This window comes from Diadema setosum, chromosome 11, assembly GCF_964275005.1.
Source record: "Diadema setosum chromosome 11, eeDiaSeto1, whole genome shotgun sequence".
Classification (NCBI taxonomy): Eukaryota; Metazoa; Echinodermata; class Echinoidea; order Diadematoida; family Diadematidae; genus Diadema; species Diadema setosum.
In genome coordinates, this window is record NC_092695.1 from 19,804,269 (window position 1) to 19,824,787 (window position 20,519).

Here is a 20,519-nt window from a genome sequence, read left to right on the forward strand (position 1 = left end):
TAAAGTTTGCGTTTGTCCTCACCCAAAAACCTGTTCTCTGCGTACCACTACCAGTACTACGTCCGGTCTGTTGGTCAGCAACCTCTACCTGCTACTCTGGCTCTGTGTGAGAGGGATCTGAAGGCAAAATGGAGTTATCAAATGTGCCATTTTCTATATCTTTCTCCCGGTCTTTGATTGCAATGTTTATAGCATTTCTTCTGATTAGTCTTTCTTCTATACAAAGCGTCACGTGTTCGCTGCCACTCGTGATCAACACCTGGCCTTTTACTAACGCAACAGAAAGAGGTAAACATGACATGTCTGACCAACTTCTTTCGAAAGTTTCATGTTCACTGTTTGTCCTCAACTTTTATTAACTTTCTCATTGTTTCTCTCTTCAGTTGAAGTAAGTTTAACCTCTCATTATGCTAACTGCGATCAGCCCGAACGTGAACTGTGTACAACATAGACATAGTGACCTTCGTCCTTAGTGTACAACCAAGGTCAAGGACAAGGTCCAGGAGCAGGAGGTTTAAGAGACGGAGTTCCAATCAACTGGCTGCAATTATTCAACCAGGGAGGTGCTAGAGAAGGAGAGGCAACTAAAGCTCTCCTTTGAAGTCATGCGCGGCACCGCCGAGAAGTTATGCGTTCAACTACAGGTGTTACCCATGTGCTTTGACAAAAGAGAGCATCAATAATTGGGACTAGCGCTCTCACATCTAGAAATATTTGCTCCTACTGCAATTCGCTCTCTCTTTCAATGTGATGACAACAATGAATTTGTGTACCTTGAATTGGAGCAGCGAATCAAAATGCAGTGTAAAACTCACAATTTTAACAGCAAATAGTTTATAAACACGCTGGAACACGCTATCACGGAGTACTTTATTTGAAAGATCAAAATATCCCTTATTAAAAGATAGAAAATTAACATGCGGAAATGTGCGCATTATAGAAAAAATTAGGTTTTTAAGAGGGCCTAATTTTCATTTCCTTTCGATTTGCGAATTACGATGAAACTAGAAATACATGTTAATAATATTGAATTCTTTCCTAAACTATTCTAAATCAATTCGAGTATTTCATATAAAATTATGCGGTGAAATAAAGCTTGTAGTTCAACAAAAGGTGAAATGCGTTCTTCGTCTCCGAACTTCGTCTTGCAACTAGAGCGGTGCCGAGCATGACTTCAAAGCGTAATGGAATGCTAGACATCCCATTGTAACGCCTTGAACCCAAACATGTGTTTGCATGAATTACAAAGAGTTGCCACTCCATCTCTGTAACACCTCCCTGATTCAACACAGCTGCCATTTTTGTCTCGCCCACCGGAGGTGAAGGCGAGACTAAGGGTGGGATTTCACGGAGCACGCGAACGATTTGCGAATGATGCGAATGGCAAAATCCAGCATTCGCATTTTAGTCTGCAAAAGATCGCCAAACAAACGTGAGGGTTCGGAAGCGTCGTCAATTGTTCGCGAATGTCGTTTTTACTTCGGCGAGAATTTCAAAAAAGTTTGAAATTTTTCGCGAACCTTTTCCGCACACTTAGTCGGGATTTGCTCGTGAATTGTTCTCGAAAGTGTCTTTAAAGCTTCGTCATATGCGCAAGACCTTTGCAAGACACGCGCGATGTTCGCAAAATGTTCGTGAAACCCCAAACAGACTCCGAAACTTCTGAGAATGTCTCGCGTATGTTACGCGAAATCTGCGAAGTTTTTGCGATCATTTTACGACGTAATCGCAAACTGTTCGCGTACCTTTTGAGACATTCTCGTGAACGTTTAGTGCACGTTTGGGGGATGTATACCCTGTACGTTTTCTGCAAATAGAAATCGTAGCATACATCTAAACACCAAACAATTATTAACAACTATATAGTAACAAAAGAAATTATAGACTAGCAAAGAGAAAGAATATTTGATATACAAAAAAAAAATCGCAGAATATACTTAAAATCAATCTTAAGTATGTAAATTTCATTTGAACTATAGAGATTATGTGTTGGAGGAACTGCAAAAAAAAAAAAAAAAGATCAAATGCTTTACTAGTGGAGATACGTCCTAGGGGGAAAAAATGTAGGCAAACACACGATAGAGAAATGAGAGAAAACGAAAAGAGAAATAGAGGAAAGAAAAAAAATCAACTCAGGAAAGCTGATTTGAGTTGATTTTTTTATTGCTTCCACCTCTCCTTGCTACATTTTCTCCCATGATTATTGAAAATTTTTCGTTGTTCGCATTTCCGTCGCGCGTTCTTCGTGTACGTAACATGCTGTACTTTAGCAATGATACACACGACAATCGCACATACGTCGTGGGAACTTCGCACAAATTGCGCAAGAATAGTTTCCGGCTTCATTGTCGGAAAACATTCGGAGAAAAACTTTTCCGAATGTTGGATTTTGTCATTCGCGTCCTTCGCAAATCGTTCGCGTGCTCCGTGAAATCCCACCCTAAGGGATCCAAATGTCGTCCGTCCATCGTCCGTCCGTCGTCCGTCCGTCGTCCATCACAAATGTTCAAGTTTACCTGCAAGACTCTCTTTTTGATGATGCATAACTTGGCAACTGTTACAGCAATGGCAGCCAAACTTGGGTGATAGAAGCACTAGGGGTATCTTCATGTTATGGTGTTGTCGGAGGTCATGTGATGATGTCAAAGGTCATTTGAGGTCATATATTAAAGAGTGTGTGCAAGACTCTCTTTTCTATGTTAGAGTTTACCTGCAAGACTCTCTTTTGACAAATAACTTCACATGAGTTGCTTGGATTACAACCTAACTTGGGTCATAGATGCACTGGGGGTACCTTCATGTTATGGTGCCGTTGGAGGTCACAGGATAAGTTCAAAGGTCATTTGAGGTCATACGTTAAAGTTTACTTGCAAGATTCTCTTATCACACGTAACTCGACACGTTGCTACAATGGCAATCAAACTTGGGTGATGGATGCACTGGGGGTACCTTCATGTTATGGTGCCGTAAGAGGTCACATGATAAGGTCAAAGGTCATTTGAGGTCATACGTTAAAGTTTACTTGCAAGACTCTTATCACACGTAACTCAGCACATGTTGCTACAATGGCAATCAAACTTGGGTGATGGTAGATGTCTCTTGGGAAGTTGAAGGTAACCACAAGGTCAAAGGTCACAGACGGGTCAACGAACTTTTAGGGCCCAATGTTAAGTTTTTAGGGCGCATTTCGTTTATGGCTCATAACTTTTGATCCCTTTGTCCGTTTGTGACCAAACTTGGATGGAAGATGTCCCTTGGGGAGGTGAAGGTCGTCACAAGGTCAAAGGTCACAGACAGGGGTCAACAAACTTTTAGGGCCCAATGTTATGTTTTTTTGGGCGCGTTTTGATTGTGGCTCATAACTTTTGATCCCTATGTCCGTTTGTGACCAAACTTGGATGGTAGATGTCCCTTGGGGAGTTAAAGGTCATCACAAGGTCAAAGGTCAAAGAAAGGGTCAACAAATTTTTAGGGCCCAATGTTATGTTTTTATGGCACGTTTCGATTATGGCTCATTACAGTACTTTTGATCCCTTTGTCCGTTTGTGACCAAACTTGGATGGTTAAATGTCCCTTGGGGTGTTGAAGGTCCTTACAAGGTCAAAGGTCATAAGCAGGTCAATTAACTTCTAGGAGTTGTAAAAAATATTAATTCCTTGTACGCGAATGGGCGAGACACAATTTGGCACTTGCCTTGTTTTTTATTGATGCACAAAAGAATTCCACAGGTGAAATTGTGCCTTAGCTTTGATGATCAGGGTACCATGCCGCTGTCTTTTTGAGCAATCTGAAGATTCATTTTAAACTCTTAGCATTTAATAAATTCTATATCGTCTATATTCTGCTTGTTTAATTATTTGTCAAATAGAGTGAATGTTCTCTAAATGGTAAAGCATATGAAACAAAAGTAAATCCCGTCCAAGATTATGTGCATACATGTAAATGTAAACCTGAGCTGTATGTCTTGAAATTATTTGAAACTGTACTCTCACTACAAAGGCGATTTTATCATCTTTCCAACAACTGATATGGTATAATTTTCGAGTATAGTTCTTTATTCATTCATATAGATTAGTATAAATAGAGGTGGGCTATAGAGGGTCAATTTTAGGTCATATTTTCAGAACATGCTCATCACACCTTAGTTTGATGACTTTTTGCCTACTGACACCATTTTTGAAAAAAAGAACGAAAAAAATGCAAAATCCGGGGTGCCCCGGCCGAAATTGTAAAAAATCCAAGATGGCCGCCGTTTCGGCTCTAAAAAGACATTTTTGGCCATAACTCGGCTATTTTTTGGTCTATTGTGATGGTTTTGGTGTCTAACCCCATGTTTTAGGGGTCAAGGAAATGGATTATCATGGTAATTTTAGTGAAAAACCTAAGCTTCTACATGAAACTAACCTTTTTCCCATATTTAGGGTTAAATTTCCTTCTCCTTTACCCCTACCCCAACCGCCATTTTTTGCCTTTTTTTCCGCATTTTTTTCAAGTCATGTTAACTACCATACTTTTGATAACAAGTTCTAGCAATCTGGGCTTTTTTTTCTACCGACAATACAGCAAGAAATATACAAATAACTTACGGTATACATGTATGTGTCATGCCAATACTGGTATGTGGCTGGTGCATTCAGAATGCACGGTAACTGTGGAACCAGTATTAAATACTGTATTTGCTTTATAGTGTCCATTAACATTTTGGTCCTAAGACCTTTAACAATATAAGTAAATAAATATGATAATAAATAATAACAAATAACTTACATTAATACATGGTTTACATATGTGTCATGCACATATCGGTATAGTGTGGCTTGTGCATTCAGGATGTATGGTACATTGTAACAGAAGCCAGTGCTTATACTGTATCTGCTTTGTAGTGCTGATAAACATTTGGTATTCAGACCTGTAGTGCATGACACATATGTAAACCATGTATAATGTAAGTTATTTGTATATTTCTTGCTGTATTGTTGCAAGAAAACACCACATTGATAGCTAGAACTTGTTAGAGTATGGTAGTTAACATGACTTGAAAAAAAAATACAGAAAAAAGTGCAAAAAATGGCAGTTGGGGTAGGGGTAAAGGAGAAGGAATATTTATTATTATATCTATTTATTCATATTGTTAAAGGTCTTAGGACCAAAATGTTAATGGACACTATAAAGCAGATACAGTACAATACTGGTTCCACAGTTACCATGCATTTAATGCACCATAGCCACATACCAGTATTGGCATGACACATACATGTATACCGTAAGTTATTTGTATATTTCTTGCTGTATTGTCGGTAGTAAAAAAAAAAACAGATTGCTAAAACTTGTTATTAAGAGTATGGTAGTTAACATGACTTGGAAAAAAAATACAGAAAAAAGTGTGAAAAATGGCGGTTGGGGTAGGGGTAAAGGAGAAGGAAATTTAACCCTAAATATGGGGAAAAGGTTAGTTTCATGTAGAAGCTTAGGTTTTACACTAAAATTATCATGATAATCCATTTCCTTGACCCCTAAAACATGGGGTTAGACACCAAAACCATCACAATAGACCAAAAAATAGCCGAGTTATGGCCAAAAATGTCTTTTTAAAGCCGAAACGGCGGCCATCTTGGATTTTTTACGATTTCGGCCGGGGCACCCTGGATTTTGCATTTTTTCCGTTCTTTTTTTCAAAAATGGTGTCAGTAGGCAAAAAGTCATCAAACTAAGGTGTGATGAGCATGTTCTGAAAATGTCACCCTCTATAGCCCACCTCTAGTATAAAGTCATGTAAAATTTTGTAATTTTGATTTTCATTTCATCAATTTTTGTACAATTTTTATTCGCACATCTCCCTGTGCCTGTACTATTAATGTGCTACTTGTTTTCTAAGAAGGGACTGCGAAAAGCAATTACCATCATAAAGACATATCTTCCTTTGAGAGTGACGAGTCATGATGCAATGCCACATGAATCAATTGTCTTCCTATCTGTGAGGCAGCTCTAGTTTAGCACAAACATGTAGGCCTACTTCAAATATTTCTGAGTGGCGGCATGAAACATGGGATCAAAGGGAATGAGACTGTTGTTACTCCATTTCTCAAACCTCCTTGGTAGAACTTTACTAAAATTTACAACTTCAAGGTCAAGGAAGGAGTGTCCGCACCCCAGGCCCAGGGTTGAATAATCTTTATCTCGTGCATGCATGTAAACCCATTGTGATAATCAGTAATGTGTATGCATGTAGGGATCGCTGTTGCGGTCGCTGTTGCGGTTAGCATGCATGCATCGCAGTTTACGTCTTAATCTTAACTAAGCAATGCTTAGTAAGTTCTAGATTCTATTCAAAGTTCAATTGAGAATGTATAGCTTCTATAATTAGAGTAATTGTGGCAGTTTGTGGCCGTGTGCCTGTTCATGGCAGGTACAACATATTCACGATATTCGGTAAAATACCGCTAAACACAGCGACACACTTTACAATGTATACATGCATACAAAATTGTACCACACATTCCTAGGGCACTACCAAAATCTACCAAAATCTACCGATAAAATGGGGGCATATTGCCACAATCTCCGACAAAAGTGAAATTTTCTCGCCTAACTATAGAGTAATCAATCCAGTTTGTGGCAGGGTGCCTATTTCTGGCAGGTACAAAGCCTGCTGCAAACAGGGTTGTTTACTCTAAATGACAACATCAGTACTCTGGTCTAAATTTGCGTTTAAGTTAGAAATGTTACCTCTGTGTACCTTATTAAAGGCTATAGTATAAACTTTGTGGTGACACTGGTTTCTGTCATTTTGTAGTTTTTGATACATTAAAGTTGAACCAAAGATAGGTTGATATGCCATCAGGCAGCCTGCCAAGTAATGCTATGTGTTCTTTATTCTTCATTTTGTCATGTGATTATCCGACCAGCATGGGAAGTCCTGGACAGTGGTCTCTCGGCACTGGATGCTGTGGAGCGGGGCTGCAGTGTCTGCGAGGTGGAGCAGTGTGATGGCACCGTGGGCTACGGGGGCAGGTGAGGCAAAAAAACCCACAGAAGTCAGGTGGACATTTCTGCAAATATTTTACATTTGTTTAACTCCTTTACATTGATGGTGTGATGCTTTTGTTTTGCATTTGTTTGTTTGTTGTTATTATTGTTGTTGTTTGGTTGTATTTTTTTTTTTACTTTCATTATATTAAGAAATGTTGTACCATACTTGCGTCCCCTCAATGTGGTCTCTCTGGGTATATGTTTACACTGTAATTCATGACTGTCAATAGTTGGGTAATCACACTGAATAATGAATTTGTCATTCCTCCTATTGTATTACTGTTCTAAACAATGTATTTGCGGAGTCATGTATGCCGTGATAAATGCTTTTCAAAGTAAGCTGCTCTATCCATTGTCACATTGTGATTTTTCACTTGTAGACTGCAAATTGAAATGATGTAGAAGTGAAAATTGACATTGATTTTGCATTGTTTGTTTGTTTCTATTCTGATGACTAATTTGTTAAAATTGTATTCTAACCATTGTTTCTTGCAGCCCTGATGAATCTGGAGAAACAACTCTTGATGCGATGATCATGGATGGGTTCGTATAGTGCCTCTGAGTCACACTACACTTTTATGTGGCTGCATACATGTAGCAACACATGATGTGCTAAAAAAGAAACAGGGCTTTGTCCTTCTGGCATCTAGAGATGATTTTTTTTTTTTTTTTTTTTTTTTTTTTTTTAAATCAGCAACTGCTACTCTTGGGAAGGCAGCAGTAAATGTCACAAAGCTTGTGTATTGGGGGTTCAGTGGCATAGTATTTGGATACAAGAATGATAAGAGCTGACCAAACACAAACACATAATTTGTACAATTCCAGTCTGCACATGCACACATACACACAAACAGATTATGCAACTGTACCTTGGTACACATCTATAACACATAGTAACATACACAAACATACATACATGGGAGCATAAGCAGTTTAGGTGCTGAAGGGCATTATGACCATTATTGTTTGATCAGGGAGGTAGAAATACACATTCTTGGTTGGAGCGCCTGTGTCATTATATCGTGACATTTGTACATAGTTGTTATATCCTGTTTCCCTTAAATGTTTCAGGAGAGAAAAGCGTGCAGTATAACAAATTTTACAATACGACAAAATATCACTAACCATTACCATTCTTCCCTCTGCAACCTTTTGCTGTGTTGGGATTGCCATAGAAGTTGGTCAGGTTTCCTTTGTTATGTAATTTTTTCTCAGACTCTTTTTTCCTTTCTTTCTTTCTTTTGAACAGAGAAACCCATGCAGTGGGATCTGTTGGGGATCTACGTCGCATCAAGAGCGCCATCTCCGTTGCCAGGGCAGTGATGAATTACACAAAAGAGACCCTTATTGTTGGAGAGTCAGGTAAACACAAGTTTAGGGTACAACGGTCACCATTAAGGAACATGCATAATATTTTAGGAATAGCAGCTTCTAGAATAGTGCTACAATTACTCACTATTTTTCACAGAAGACATAGAGGAAAGCTGTGAACAAAACTTGCATGAGGATTTATAGTATGGGAATCAAGAACTTTTTCATTATTAGTAGTATATTGTGGAATCATGAAGAAATCTAACCTCTGCTTTATGTTTCTAAGCTGCTTAGTGTGTGCGTGTGCATCAGTAGTTCATTAAAGTATGCGATTGCAAGTATTCTTTCTTTTTACATGGATTTTATCTACATGTACGGCTACAATGTATAGCTTTACCAAATACTCTACAGCATTGGCATTTGCCAAATATCTTAACACATTGACATTGAATTAACGGTATGATTTATAATTTTAAACAAAAATTGGGTAGATCTCATAATTGATTTAATTATTAAAAAAAAATATGCTCATATTTTATTCTATATCTTTCTCTCTCCCACAGCTACCAAGTTTGCTATAGAAATGGGATTCAAGGAAGAGAATTTGACAACAAATAAATCCAGGTATGATTCTTGTCTTTATCACTTCTGAAATAAAATAGAAATAATAATAATAATAATAATTTATGCGGGCTATGAAAACTCTACAATGCAAAGGAGGTGGAATTCTAGCCCTGGAGATTGACAGTTAATGATCTAGTGTTCATTGTCTTTTACATTATGTAAATGTATGATCAAACTTATAAAAATATACAATGTCTGCCTCTAGAGTAAGTGAAAGGGAAAAGTGCTGATCTGAATGATTTCATATTTTCAGCCTGTTTGAATATTTGCTGTTGCTGTTTGCAGGGCAATCTGGAATGCGTGGAGGCAAAATAATTGTCAGCCAAATTATAGACAGGTGAGTTTAATGGTTTAAACAATATTGTATTTGTCCATCATTGTGCCTCATTGCTCAGATACTTTTTCTTATTTTTTTTTACTCCTCTGTGTTATTTCTCTTTTTATGTCAATAATTCAAGTACAGAGGATAAATGGAAGAAATGCAGTGTGATGAAAGTAATCAAAGCAACAGCATGAGAGTAATTACAATCACAGTGGCACAGTACACAACCTTCTTCACATAGTAACACTGATACCTTCAGATATGTACTTTATGATTAAAAGGGGTTTACTCTCAGATAGCAGTTGAATGTTTTTTCATGTTTTTGCCCATCACTGTAATATCTACATATTATCAGCCTGACCTTCTAATGTGAAATATTATATATAAAAGAAAAATGCTGAGATCTTGTATCATGTGTAAGATTGCATCCCTTTAAGGGATATGGATTCATAGAAGCCCCTTTTTCAAACTCTCATGCACATTCTTGTGTTAACAATGATAACGGATTGCTATTGCAAAACGTTAAGGTCCATATTTGCTGAGTTACATGAAGATATTTTGTACCTGACAAAGAGATGCACAGTCTATATGTTTGATGCAAATAGAGGAAGATTGACATTATTCTCATATGATGTGTATAATATACAAAAAGTTTAGTTTGTTTGTTTTTTACTTGTGTTCATGCAAGTATGTACAATATACACATTTATTTATACTTGTATGTTTTTGTTCTGGTGAGGTATATAATATGCCTATTATTTGATGTTGGTGCAGAATGTCATGCCTGATCCTTCAAAGTCCTGTGGCCCATACACTCCTGTGAGGAATGGCAAGCAGCAGATGGCCAGCAAAGAGCGGTACAACCCAGATGTCAGCCGGAAGAATCACGACACCATAGGAATGATAGTGGTTGATTCCAAGGGTCGTATCGCAGGGGGTACATCGACCAACGGGGCAAACCACAAAGTACCTGGGTAACAAACTGATTGATTATTAAGATGATTAAGTACTTTGCTATTACGACCTCTGCTGAAGAATATTCGTAATGGTCTCAAAACTTTAGAAATACCTTTAACATATCTTCATATTGCTTTGAAACCATGCCTTTACTTTGCCTTTGAAGAAGAAAGATGAGCCAGAGTATAAAAGGAGGTATATTGCATGCCGTTTTGCCTATACTAGCTGTTGCTAAGCGTGATTCCACATGTAGGCCAACACATAGATTACTGATTCTCTGGTGAAGCCAAATTTGTTTGGAATGACAACAATTGTCACATGAATGCAAACAACTTTTTTTTTTTTACATTCTTAGTCTAATTTATGGAGTCAAAAGGGACCTGAGCTTTTGATCCTAGCAGAATCTTTGTAGAGGCAAAATGACCAACATATAGGGAAAGCAATCACATACTTATGGGCTACACACAACAAGCACAGTCTGAGGAGGGATAGGGACACAGAACAATTAAAACAAAAGGGGTGGATTAAAAGTCAAAGGCAGGGAGCCAAACAGGTGATGAAGGGGGATTAAAGCAAAGGGGTGAACAGACAAAAGGCAAAGGTGGGTCAGTGATGATCCCTAGGATTACAAGGGGCCACCTGTGAAGGATAAAGATGAATAGGGAGGCAACATCATACAAGAAAAGGAACAACACAGGCATAAAGAATAGGAAAAGAGTGAAAGAGCAACAGCATGAGCTAAGGGGGGGGGGGGGGGGGAGTATATTCATGTATATCTCATACCAATTCATTGCCTTCCTGTGCAGTGCTGTTTTCCTTTATTTTGTTTTCCCTTTGCCTGACTCTAGTGAAGGATACCTCTAGCCAACATGCTACTTCTCTTTCCCTTTTTTCCCCTTTTCATCTATGTGTACTATTATGCAGTTAGTAGAACTCCAAATTCAATTTTCACAGAACCAGAGTTGTGTTTGTCAAAATTTGTGTAGTTGGTGTTCCTCCTCAGTGGAGTTTTAGATTTGCTGATTTTGTTTAGTTTTTGATTTTCCCCATTCTAGGAGAGTGGGGGATTCCCCTATTGCTGGAGCTGGTGCCTATGTGGACAAAGATGTGGGCGGAGCTGCAGGAACTGGTGATGGTGATGTCATGATGAGATTCCTCCCAAGGTACCCTGGCAACATCGTTGGCGCATTTGCTTTACCGCACTGCCAGATACTTTTTACCACTATCAAATGTTAAAGGGGAAATTCAGTCCAATATAAGTTAGTCTGATAAAAAAGAGTACAATCTTATGAGTTCGATGGTAAAAATTTGACTGAAATTGGATGAAAATGAGAATTAAGTTATTGCATTTTGAAGTTTTGCTAATTTCTGCAAAACAGTTCTTGTACAGTTGATATGAATATGCAAATTAGTGAGGTGACCATGTGACAATAATCTCACAATTTTTTCATTGATCGTAGACAAAAAAAAAATGGTGGTCGGGATCATTTCCAACTTGTGTCAGTATCAACTTTCAACTTTCTGAGTTATTTTGAAAAACAGACAACACCAGCAAAAATCTTAACCTCCTTGGCAGAGGTAACAATGTCACACTAACAGCAGGCTGGCCTAGTATGAATGGCGGCAGTGCTTCAGTGTGTGCAATATTTTACAGCTCAGTGCTACCTATGCAATATTGACCTCATTTAATCTCACAATTATGTTCACTTTGTATGATGGTTGCCACTTCTTTGTCCTTGCTGTGAGAATTTTAAGCTGAAATGTCACATGGGGTGGGGGATGTGTGGAGGTTCTTCATAGTTGCATTCACCAATGCAGCAGTAATCTGTTACTCTGTTTGTACTTCCATTCATTCCAGCTTTCAGGTTGTGGAGAACATGCGGAATGGGATGACGCCAGACGCAGCGTGTCAGTCGGCACTGCAGAGGATCATCCGCTACTATCCCGAGTTCAGTGGGGCCCTCGTCGCTGCAAGAGTTGACGGTAGCTATGGTGAGACTGCGTTTATCGCGGCACTTTGCGAGAAAGGTTGAGGAATGCAGCAGATGGCAAGTGTGTCAATTTAGAGCAATTGATGCTGAGCAATATATGATGTACAATGGACACATGGTGCAGTTGTTGTGCACACATCCTTGAGTGATTTGCCAACGCTGTGATGGATTTTCTATTTCAACAGCTGCAAATGCCTACTTTTTGTGGCAGCCCCTTTACAGTCCACCAATTAAAGATGTAGCTGCTGGTTATTGCTACTGACTCTTATATGCTGTAATGTATGATACCCGGGCACCTTGTGTAATCTTGGGTTGGCTCTTTCTAATCACGCCACTCTTCCGCCGATCCGTCTCCCGATTTACACTTCCATTTACACTTCCCACATCAGTCATCACATCGATCGTCTCATACTGATGCTTTGTAGACACACTTGCTCTGCTCTGGCACGGTACGGTACTCACAAACTTGCAGCGAATCACAATCAAGTACGTATACTGTGGTCCACCACTGTGAATGTGTTCTTTATTAATGCATCGTTTACCTCTGACTCACAATACACTTGGACTTGGACACTTGAGCTGAGACACGAGCATCAATAAAGGTCAACACGATGAAATTCTCCACTGCTTGCATGTTCTACATCCTTACATGGTTACCGAGCAGAAAAGGTAAAAAGGTGGAAAAGCGGTACAAAGTGGGAAAAGCAGGTTGAAAGATTGTGCGCCTCCCCCGGGTCACAATCACAGCATCCCTCACCTGTTTCTGTCAGCCAAGTCCTGTCTTCTTATATGTACTGCCTATTATACTAGTGAGATATGCGTTTTTAGATCTGACCACAAGGTGGCACTATTCCTGTTAAATCTCCAGTAACAAAAGACTAACATAATTGTAATTCCAACTTATTTCGACTCATTTTGAAGTGAAAAAGTAGATTTAGATCATCTTTGTTACATTCATCACCCACAGCTGTGCATCGAATCATTTGTCCACCTGTACATACACGGTGTACCTTGTCGGGAATCCTCCACTCAAGTCAACAAAACCTGAAGTGCACACTTACTAGACTTATCGGCCTTGCTATAGACCAATTGGGTTTGGGTGCTGTTTTTTTTTTTTTCTTTTTTTTTGATGGTAATTTCTAACGGGGGGCTTCCAGTATGCCTAACAAAAGATGATTTATGCACTGGATCATAATGGTATAAAAGCTGTTATTCAATCTGTGTGAAATTCATACACAATTTTACAGTATTTCTCTGTTCATTTCTGTTATTACATGGTGTGACATAAGTGACAAATGAGTCAGCCTTTTCTGCGTCATGGTAGAGTGCATCCATGTCTTAAGTCTTCTTAGAGCAGAAAGGTACTATTCTGCAGGTGCCACAGACAGTAGCAAGCAGAGAGACTCAAAAGTCTGTCTACCTCACAGAAGAGATATCTAGTTTGCTTTTGACCATTGAAGACTAGTCCTGAGTATACTCAGACAGGTGTCTATGGGAAATGCGTGTTGTAGCAAAATCAGCCCGTCCTCAAGGGGTAATAGATGACTTGCTGAGGACTCTTGCAGAATCTTTGATATTTTTTACAGGATTACCTTTGTAGACAACACTTTGCATGGCAAGTCATTTTTTTTTTAGTTTATCTTGTTTGATTGATTCGGGAAGATGGGGCAGAGGCTGTCGAGTATCCAATCCATTTATTGCAGCGGATATGACCACCTGTTCTATCTCCACTGAAACTCTCATGCCCTCCTGATCAAAACATTCCATTTCTTAAATGACAATGTCAAAGCTGGCAAAGTACTCCAATTGCCACTTGTCAGTGAGAGATTGATCTGCGATGTTTTCTGGAGTTGAATTTTGGCTCAGGCAACAAGGGTTTGTGCTTCTTCTTACTATCTCGGGCATTTTCAAGTCATGCCTTTGTGCTATGTTTTCAGATGCTCTGAAGACCACTTGAAAGTGCACAGAGGACCTTTCTTTCTGTAGGGCTTTTGTCAGAAGGAGATGTAAGCACCATGAACTCCTGCAGCTCTCACACCTTCCACCTGAATGACCCTTGCCACCTTTTTCAAAATTGGTGAAAATCTCCAAGCACACAGCAAAAAAGGTCTTTGCTGTGTATCTGTACTTCCACAGGCGAGGTGTACAGTTATATGCTCTGAACTCTGGTAGTGTTTAGCTGTCTTCATATAGCTCAGTTAGAGTTCTATGAAGTGCATCTGCATGGGAATCAGTCACACATTTGGTGGCTGAGACCCTTACGCACCATTGTCTGGGACAGAGTGCTGGTAAATGTACAGCTTCACCATCCTTGAACATGCCTTCAAACACTGCCTGTCTTTTAGGTCATTCAGACATTGGAGACCTCTTGAACAAATGACAGTGTATCAGCTGCAATTGCTACCTCTTTCCCAACCTGTTGAAGGACTAAGTCAAGAGAATGATCACAGCAGTGGACATGAATGCATTTTTGCATTCACTCTTCAAATGTGTCTGAACTCCACTCTGGTGGCCACTCATTTTGCTTGCGCCATCAAAACAAATACCAACTAAATTTCGAAGGTGCAGCTGGAGGCGCAGCAACTCATCTTTGATAACCTTGGTCAAAGTTATTGAGTTAGTGTTGGGACAGTTGTAGAATCCAAGGAAATCTAACTTCACATCAAAATTTGATGTTGCATACTGCACACACTTTGACCATTGCTCATCACTATTTGTGTTAAGTTGTACCATCAGCCGTGATACTGAAAAAGTCGTGGGCCTGAATGTCCGTGGCAATTTCTTGTTGAATTGCATGTCCATACATTTTGATGATCTCATTTTGGATTGTGTTAGCGGTCCAGTCATTTCTGCGTTTCAGTCATGAAAGTTGCTCTTTGTTGCTCTCACATCATTCCACAATCAAGTTCCAAAACACTCCATCACAAGCTGTATCACCTTGGAAAGGTGAACTTATGCTTTCCTGTTTCCAAGGTAACGGATTGTCCTTAAGATTAGAGAAAGCACATCTGAAGCATTGGTCTGCTCCCTCCTACGCTGCAATGTGAACAGAGAATTCAGTGGATTCTCATTTTCTCTTACAAGCATTTGAACATGCTGTTTTGTGTTGTGATCGTTTGTGAACATTAAACTTTTCGATAGCCTTCCGTCAAAAGTTGAAACCCTTTGATACGAGTGTGTCATGAGTTTTTTCATGTTTCAAAAGCAATTTGCTGTGGTATGCTTTCTTGCATTGGATACATGTACCAACCTCATTTTTAGTGTCGTAATCCAACCAGCTCCGTCTTCGGAACCACTTTGGTAAATTTCTCATCGCCAAATTTTCGTACTGGAAATGCGTGAAAAGACTGAGAGAAATGGCTCCTGCCTGCTGGTCACTATTTCAGTTTCATCGGTAGTTGTAGCTGACGCCTGACATATCACTTTGGTTTGAGCTTCCTTGCTGATTTGTCACTATAGTTGACATATCACTTTGTCCTAGACATTCTCCTTGAATTTCAGACTGGGGCCCCGTCTTCCTTCCTTTCTTTCTTTGAGCCATGCTAATAGAGAAATATAAGAGAATATTAGGTGTTTAAAAAAAAGTGTTATCTTTAATTTAAAAATTCAATAACTCTGTTCCTTATTCACAGACTTTAAAATTTTGACTGCATTTACATTCTAATTTAGTTGCTAAAGCTTGTTTTTTTCATATTTGAGTAATAAATTCTTTCAGAAGTTGGAGAACAGGATTTGGATGATCAGATCAGAATGTTAGAGTTTTGCTTGTACATTTCATTTGACATTCTTTGATATTAAGGAATTCTGAGATATACCAATATAATAATTAGTGTGTGGGAAATAAGTTTTCTGATGTTTATGATAATATGGTATTTAGTTTAAACCAGGTTGATTAATATTAATATTTTAAAGTTATAAAGATAGAAATTGGAGAAAAGAACATAGGGAAGTTGTTCTAAGAGCAATAATTAGAGTCATATGCCTGGGTGTGGCCACAATTTTTGGTTGACCATTAGGGATAGAGCAAGGAGATGCCATCTCATAATTTTAACCAGTGAAATATCACAGCCTTAGTTCACACATTTCATAAATGCATATGTGTCCATTTTAGAGCGAAAATGGACAATTTCTGCAGGCGTAAATGAAAATTATGTTTTACCATTAATTCCTCCATTGTTTTCTCTCTATTTTCCAGGTGCAGCCTGCCATGGTTTCTCCTCTTTTCACTACTCAATACGAGATCCATCTTTCTCAGCGGTGAAAGTGATAGAAGTCCCATGTTCCTCAGAATCGAATGATGTACATGCATAAGATTTGCAATGTGCTATTTCCTCAATGGACTTGATTATGTGTCATGAATTCTCAGACTTCCTAGAATTGGTTTGTTTGTTTGTTTCTTTTTTTATCTGACAAGATGGCTGAATGGGCCATATTCAGCTGCACTAGCTGGTATTCCATGGGATCCAGTCGATAGATAGTACTTAGGGCAGACCACTTCACCAGGTTGTGCACCCTGCTCTTTGCGATGAATAAATGAAGCAGGATCTTTTGTGTGCGTAGGTTGTGACTCTCTCACACACAGGACCTCTGTTGTTATGTCCCTACTAAGGGATAGAGTGTTTTGCCTCTACCAGAGGAGACGGTATGATAACTCACAACATTAGTCAGTTAGACTCGCTTGGGTTTGAATCCACGCACAACCCCTAACCATTCAATTGAAAGGCAGATAGGTTACTGACTGAGCCACCTCTCCATTTTGTTCCAGCATGGACATCCTCCTGAGCTCAGGGATTGAGCATAGAGCAAATCATTTCAATCTCTTCATGAAAGATAGAACATTGAAATATTTTGTATATTTCAAAATACTAATGAATCTATGGTCAAGCTCACTTTTTTTTTTCTCCCAGGGAAAATATATCTCAAAGCAAGTGCATAATGACAAGAATATCCCATAAATGTAACTAGTAGAAGTACCCCTGGTAACATTCTTTTTCTCTGTCTGGTGTGTGTGTATCCTATTTGATAATGGTGGTATTCAAGGAATCTGTTAACTCGTTGAGTATGAGTCCCGAGTATACTTGGGCAGGTGTCTATGGGAAATGCGTGTTGTAGCAAAATCAGCCCATCCTTAACGGATTAAGTTATGTACAAAGGGATTAGACATGAATGCATATTTAATCAAGTCTTCCAGGTCTGTAGTCATTGTACATGTTGATGCTAGTCTTTTGAATTCATATTAATTGATTCATCTGTTGTCTTACATGTATGTCACAGATTTTGCCAACTTTATATCAGTTTAAGTATGCTTGCATTTCTCATGTTTTTTGCTAGCAATCAAAGGGTGTGGTAATTCAGGTGTATAGCACTACTTGGGATAAGATAGAATATTTTATTTATTCAGTTGTTTTGTAAAACATCAGTAGTGTCCGACATTTCCAAAGTGTCATAACACATAAACACTCTGAGTTATTCTACATTTGAAAGTTACCTATGATATAAAACTTGTAAAGATGACTCTCTTTAAGAGATTACTTCTGTGAATTATCAGCACAGGCAAAGTTCAGTCTGTTCTCTGAAATATACTGTGCAATGTTCTACCAACACCAATGGCTGAATACTGAGAATGACTACTGTACCTCATTGTTTTCCTCACATTGTGACTACATTGTCTTCTAGCGAGAAATGCTGATACGAGCTACACGTATGTCACCCCGGTCCTGATGTGATAAGGGGTATTTAAACTGTAAGAAGAGAAAAATAACAAATCCAGTCACAATGTCCAGAAATTTCCAAAAACTGTATGGGAGTCTATTTTCTTGTGGTATCATATCTTTCCCTCATGAAAGAAATGTCAAGGTTTCCCATGTCAATTTCTCTAGAATAATTGGAGGATTCTAGAAATTGTAAGATAGGTTCTCAAGCAGGTGCCTTGCTGATTTCACCCCCGTCTGGCTCAGCGGAACAGCTCGCCTTCACTTCTTCAGTCCACCCAAGCCTTTACCTGTGAGTCTCTGTGGATTACTGTCTGGCCAATTGGCCATCGCATTATTAGGTTACACCAGGCTGTGCATCCAAGAACAGCAAGTTGTTATCAGTGGAACTCCTTGATTTCCCATCCTGGCAGGGTTGCCAGAATGATACCCCAGTCGTGATATGGTTCAAGAGGTGTTTAAAACTGTAAGAAGAGAAGTATAACACATCCAGTCATGATGGATGCAGGATGAAAGTGTGGAGCTTAAAAACCACATCCGTCTGGGTGATGTCATTTGTTGCTGAATTTGAAGCAATTTGTTTCACTCCACTCCAATTCCAGGGGTGGATGGGTCAAACTTGTGAGGGTTGGTTCTCCTATTTGAATCAGTGCAATTGTCCAGAAACTTTCAAACAATTTTACGAGGGTCTGTTCTTTTTTCCTTTTCCTTTGGGAAATCTTTTTATGTATATCCAGACATTATTTTGCTCAACATTTCAAAGATGTTTTTTCTTTTTTTCAGAATCTGCTCTAGTTCAGAAATTTTATTTGCAGCATGAAAGACACATTAGTATTATTATGTACTCTTCACTATGACACCAGATAGTACAATAATTTGTTGTTAGGTGCAATTTGTATGTGGAAACAAGATAACTTGGGAAGAATAAGTGGCTTTTTTTTATGCATGTAGAAGGGCAGTGGCTACGAAAAACAGACATTTGTGGTAAAAATTTGTGTGTAGAGTTACATTAGATCAATGCTGGTCAAGGTATCATTCTCAGTCAAATTCACTGTTTATTTGACACACGATGTATCCATATTTCACACTTTTACATGGGTGGGGTACTTGCTCTTGAACTGGCTTCTGGCTGTACGTACAGGTTGTATGGAATAGAAGTTGTTGGCTGGCTCTGGCAATCTCTTCATTTTCTTCCTTTACACTATGCTGCGGTGAATGACCATCGGTTCAGAGCTGTGAACCTGACAGATCCTTATCGTCAATGGCATGTCCACTTGATCTATCTAAATTCTTACGTGTTTGACGTGGATGCTACCTTCTGAGTAGAACGGTCGTTTAGACCCTATTTTAGACGACTGTTACTTGATTCATTCCCTTATTCTTCACAGCAGAATCTACACTCGCACAGAGATCTGCTATCACTCTTTGTCATGAAGATAGGATGCCATCCATATTCAGTTGTACTGCATGTCAATAAGTAAAGGGAGCAGTTCTTTATTTCCTTGCATCTGCACACGTTGTTCATGTATGTACACGGGGTTGTATCCCTCCTACCTCTGTGTGACGTTCGAAGTCTGTTGCGTATGGAAATCGTGTAGTGCGATGACTGTTTGGTCATTCCTCATTCACATTACACATCGACATAAGGGAGACGATCGTTACAAATCCGTTTAAATCTCTACAATCTCTTCATTGTTTTTACAAATGTAGAAATGCATTACAAGTGTATATCAATGCTGGTCAAGGTATCATTCTTGGTCAGATTCACTGTTTATTTGACACACGATGTATCCATACTTAACGCTTTTACATGAGAAAGTACAACAGCAAAAAACAATTAAGATACTCTTCGTTCCCAAGGGTAGACACCAAGGGTCCAAGGCCCCAAGGGTAGGCACTTATCCAGTTAATCCAGGTATGGTGTCTTTCAATCACACATATGTACAATGATGGCAATGATGTGAAAACGTATCAAAGTACATTTTGGACACTACACTGTGTCATTGCATGGTGCCAGAACATTCAGAATGCTGACTTTGTAGGTGGCAAATAAGTCTGTCACTAGAAACATGACTGTGTTATGAGGAATATATTGTCTGTATGCCTTATCATGTTAGGTGGAGACATGGGGTTACCCAAAGGCAATTTTGATAAAGAAGGTTGATCAGACCATCTACTGGAGAACAGCTCATTCCAGGGAGGTGGACACCTCCCTGCTCATTCCCAGCATGGTCAAAGCTGTGGCATTATACTTGGAACCCGAGTAGTGTATATGTATTTTGCATATTATACCTCTAGCAGGTATGCAGTAGCATATTAGTCAATACAATGTATTGTATTTTAATACAATGTTGGAGTGTTGAGAGGCTGCTTGTTTATTTCTGAAGTGAGGTTAAAGAATGATTTAAGTGGTTCTTTCAGATTCAGGCTGTGTGCATTAGAACAAGTACAGTGCACTCCAGTTATAATGATACAGTGTATATAACGGTTGTAACGAAATTCCAGTTACAACATAGTCAAAATTCAGGCCGCAACATTGTCCACTCTACGTATTTTTATTGTTTATTTGTTCGG

General features: G+C 38.9%; 1 protein-coding gene across 1 annotated transcript; it reads left to right on the forward strand.

Annotated features, from left to right (window-relative positions):
* Positions 1–182: 182 nt before the first annotated feature.
* Positions 183–20,212, forward strand: LOC140235338 (N(4)-(Beta-N-acetylglucosaminyl)-L-asparaginase-like). Its single transcript, XM_072315365.1, has 11 exons — positions 183–288; positions 6,906–7,011; positions 7,525–7,572; positions 8,279–8,391; positions 8,904–8,964; positions 9,250–9,301; positions 10,061–10,260; positions 11,299–11,406; positions 12,102–12,235; positions 16,430–16,533; positions 20,063–20,212. Exons 1-11 carry the CDS (start codon positions 183–185, stop codon positions 20,210–20,212), a joined length of 1,182 nt encoding a protein of 393 aa, XP_072171466.1.
* The last annotated feature ends 307 nt before the right edge of the window (positions 20,213–20,519 follow it).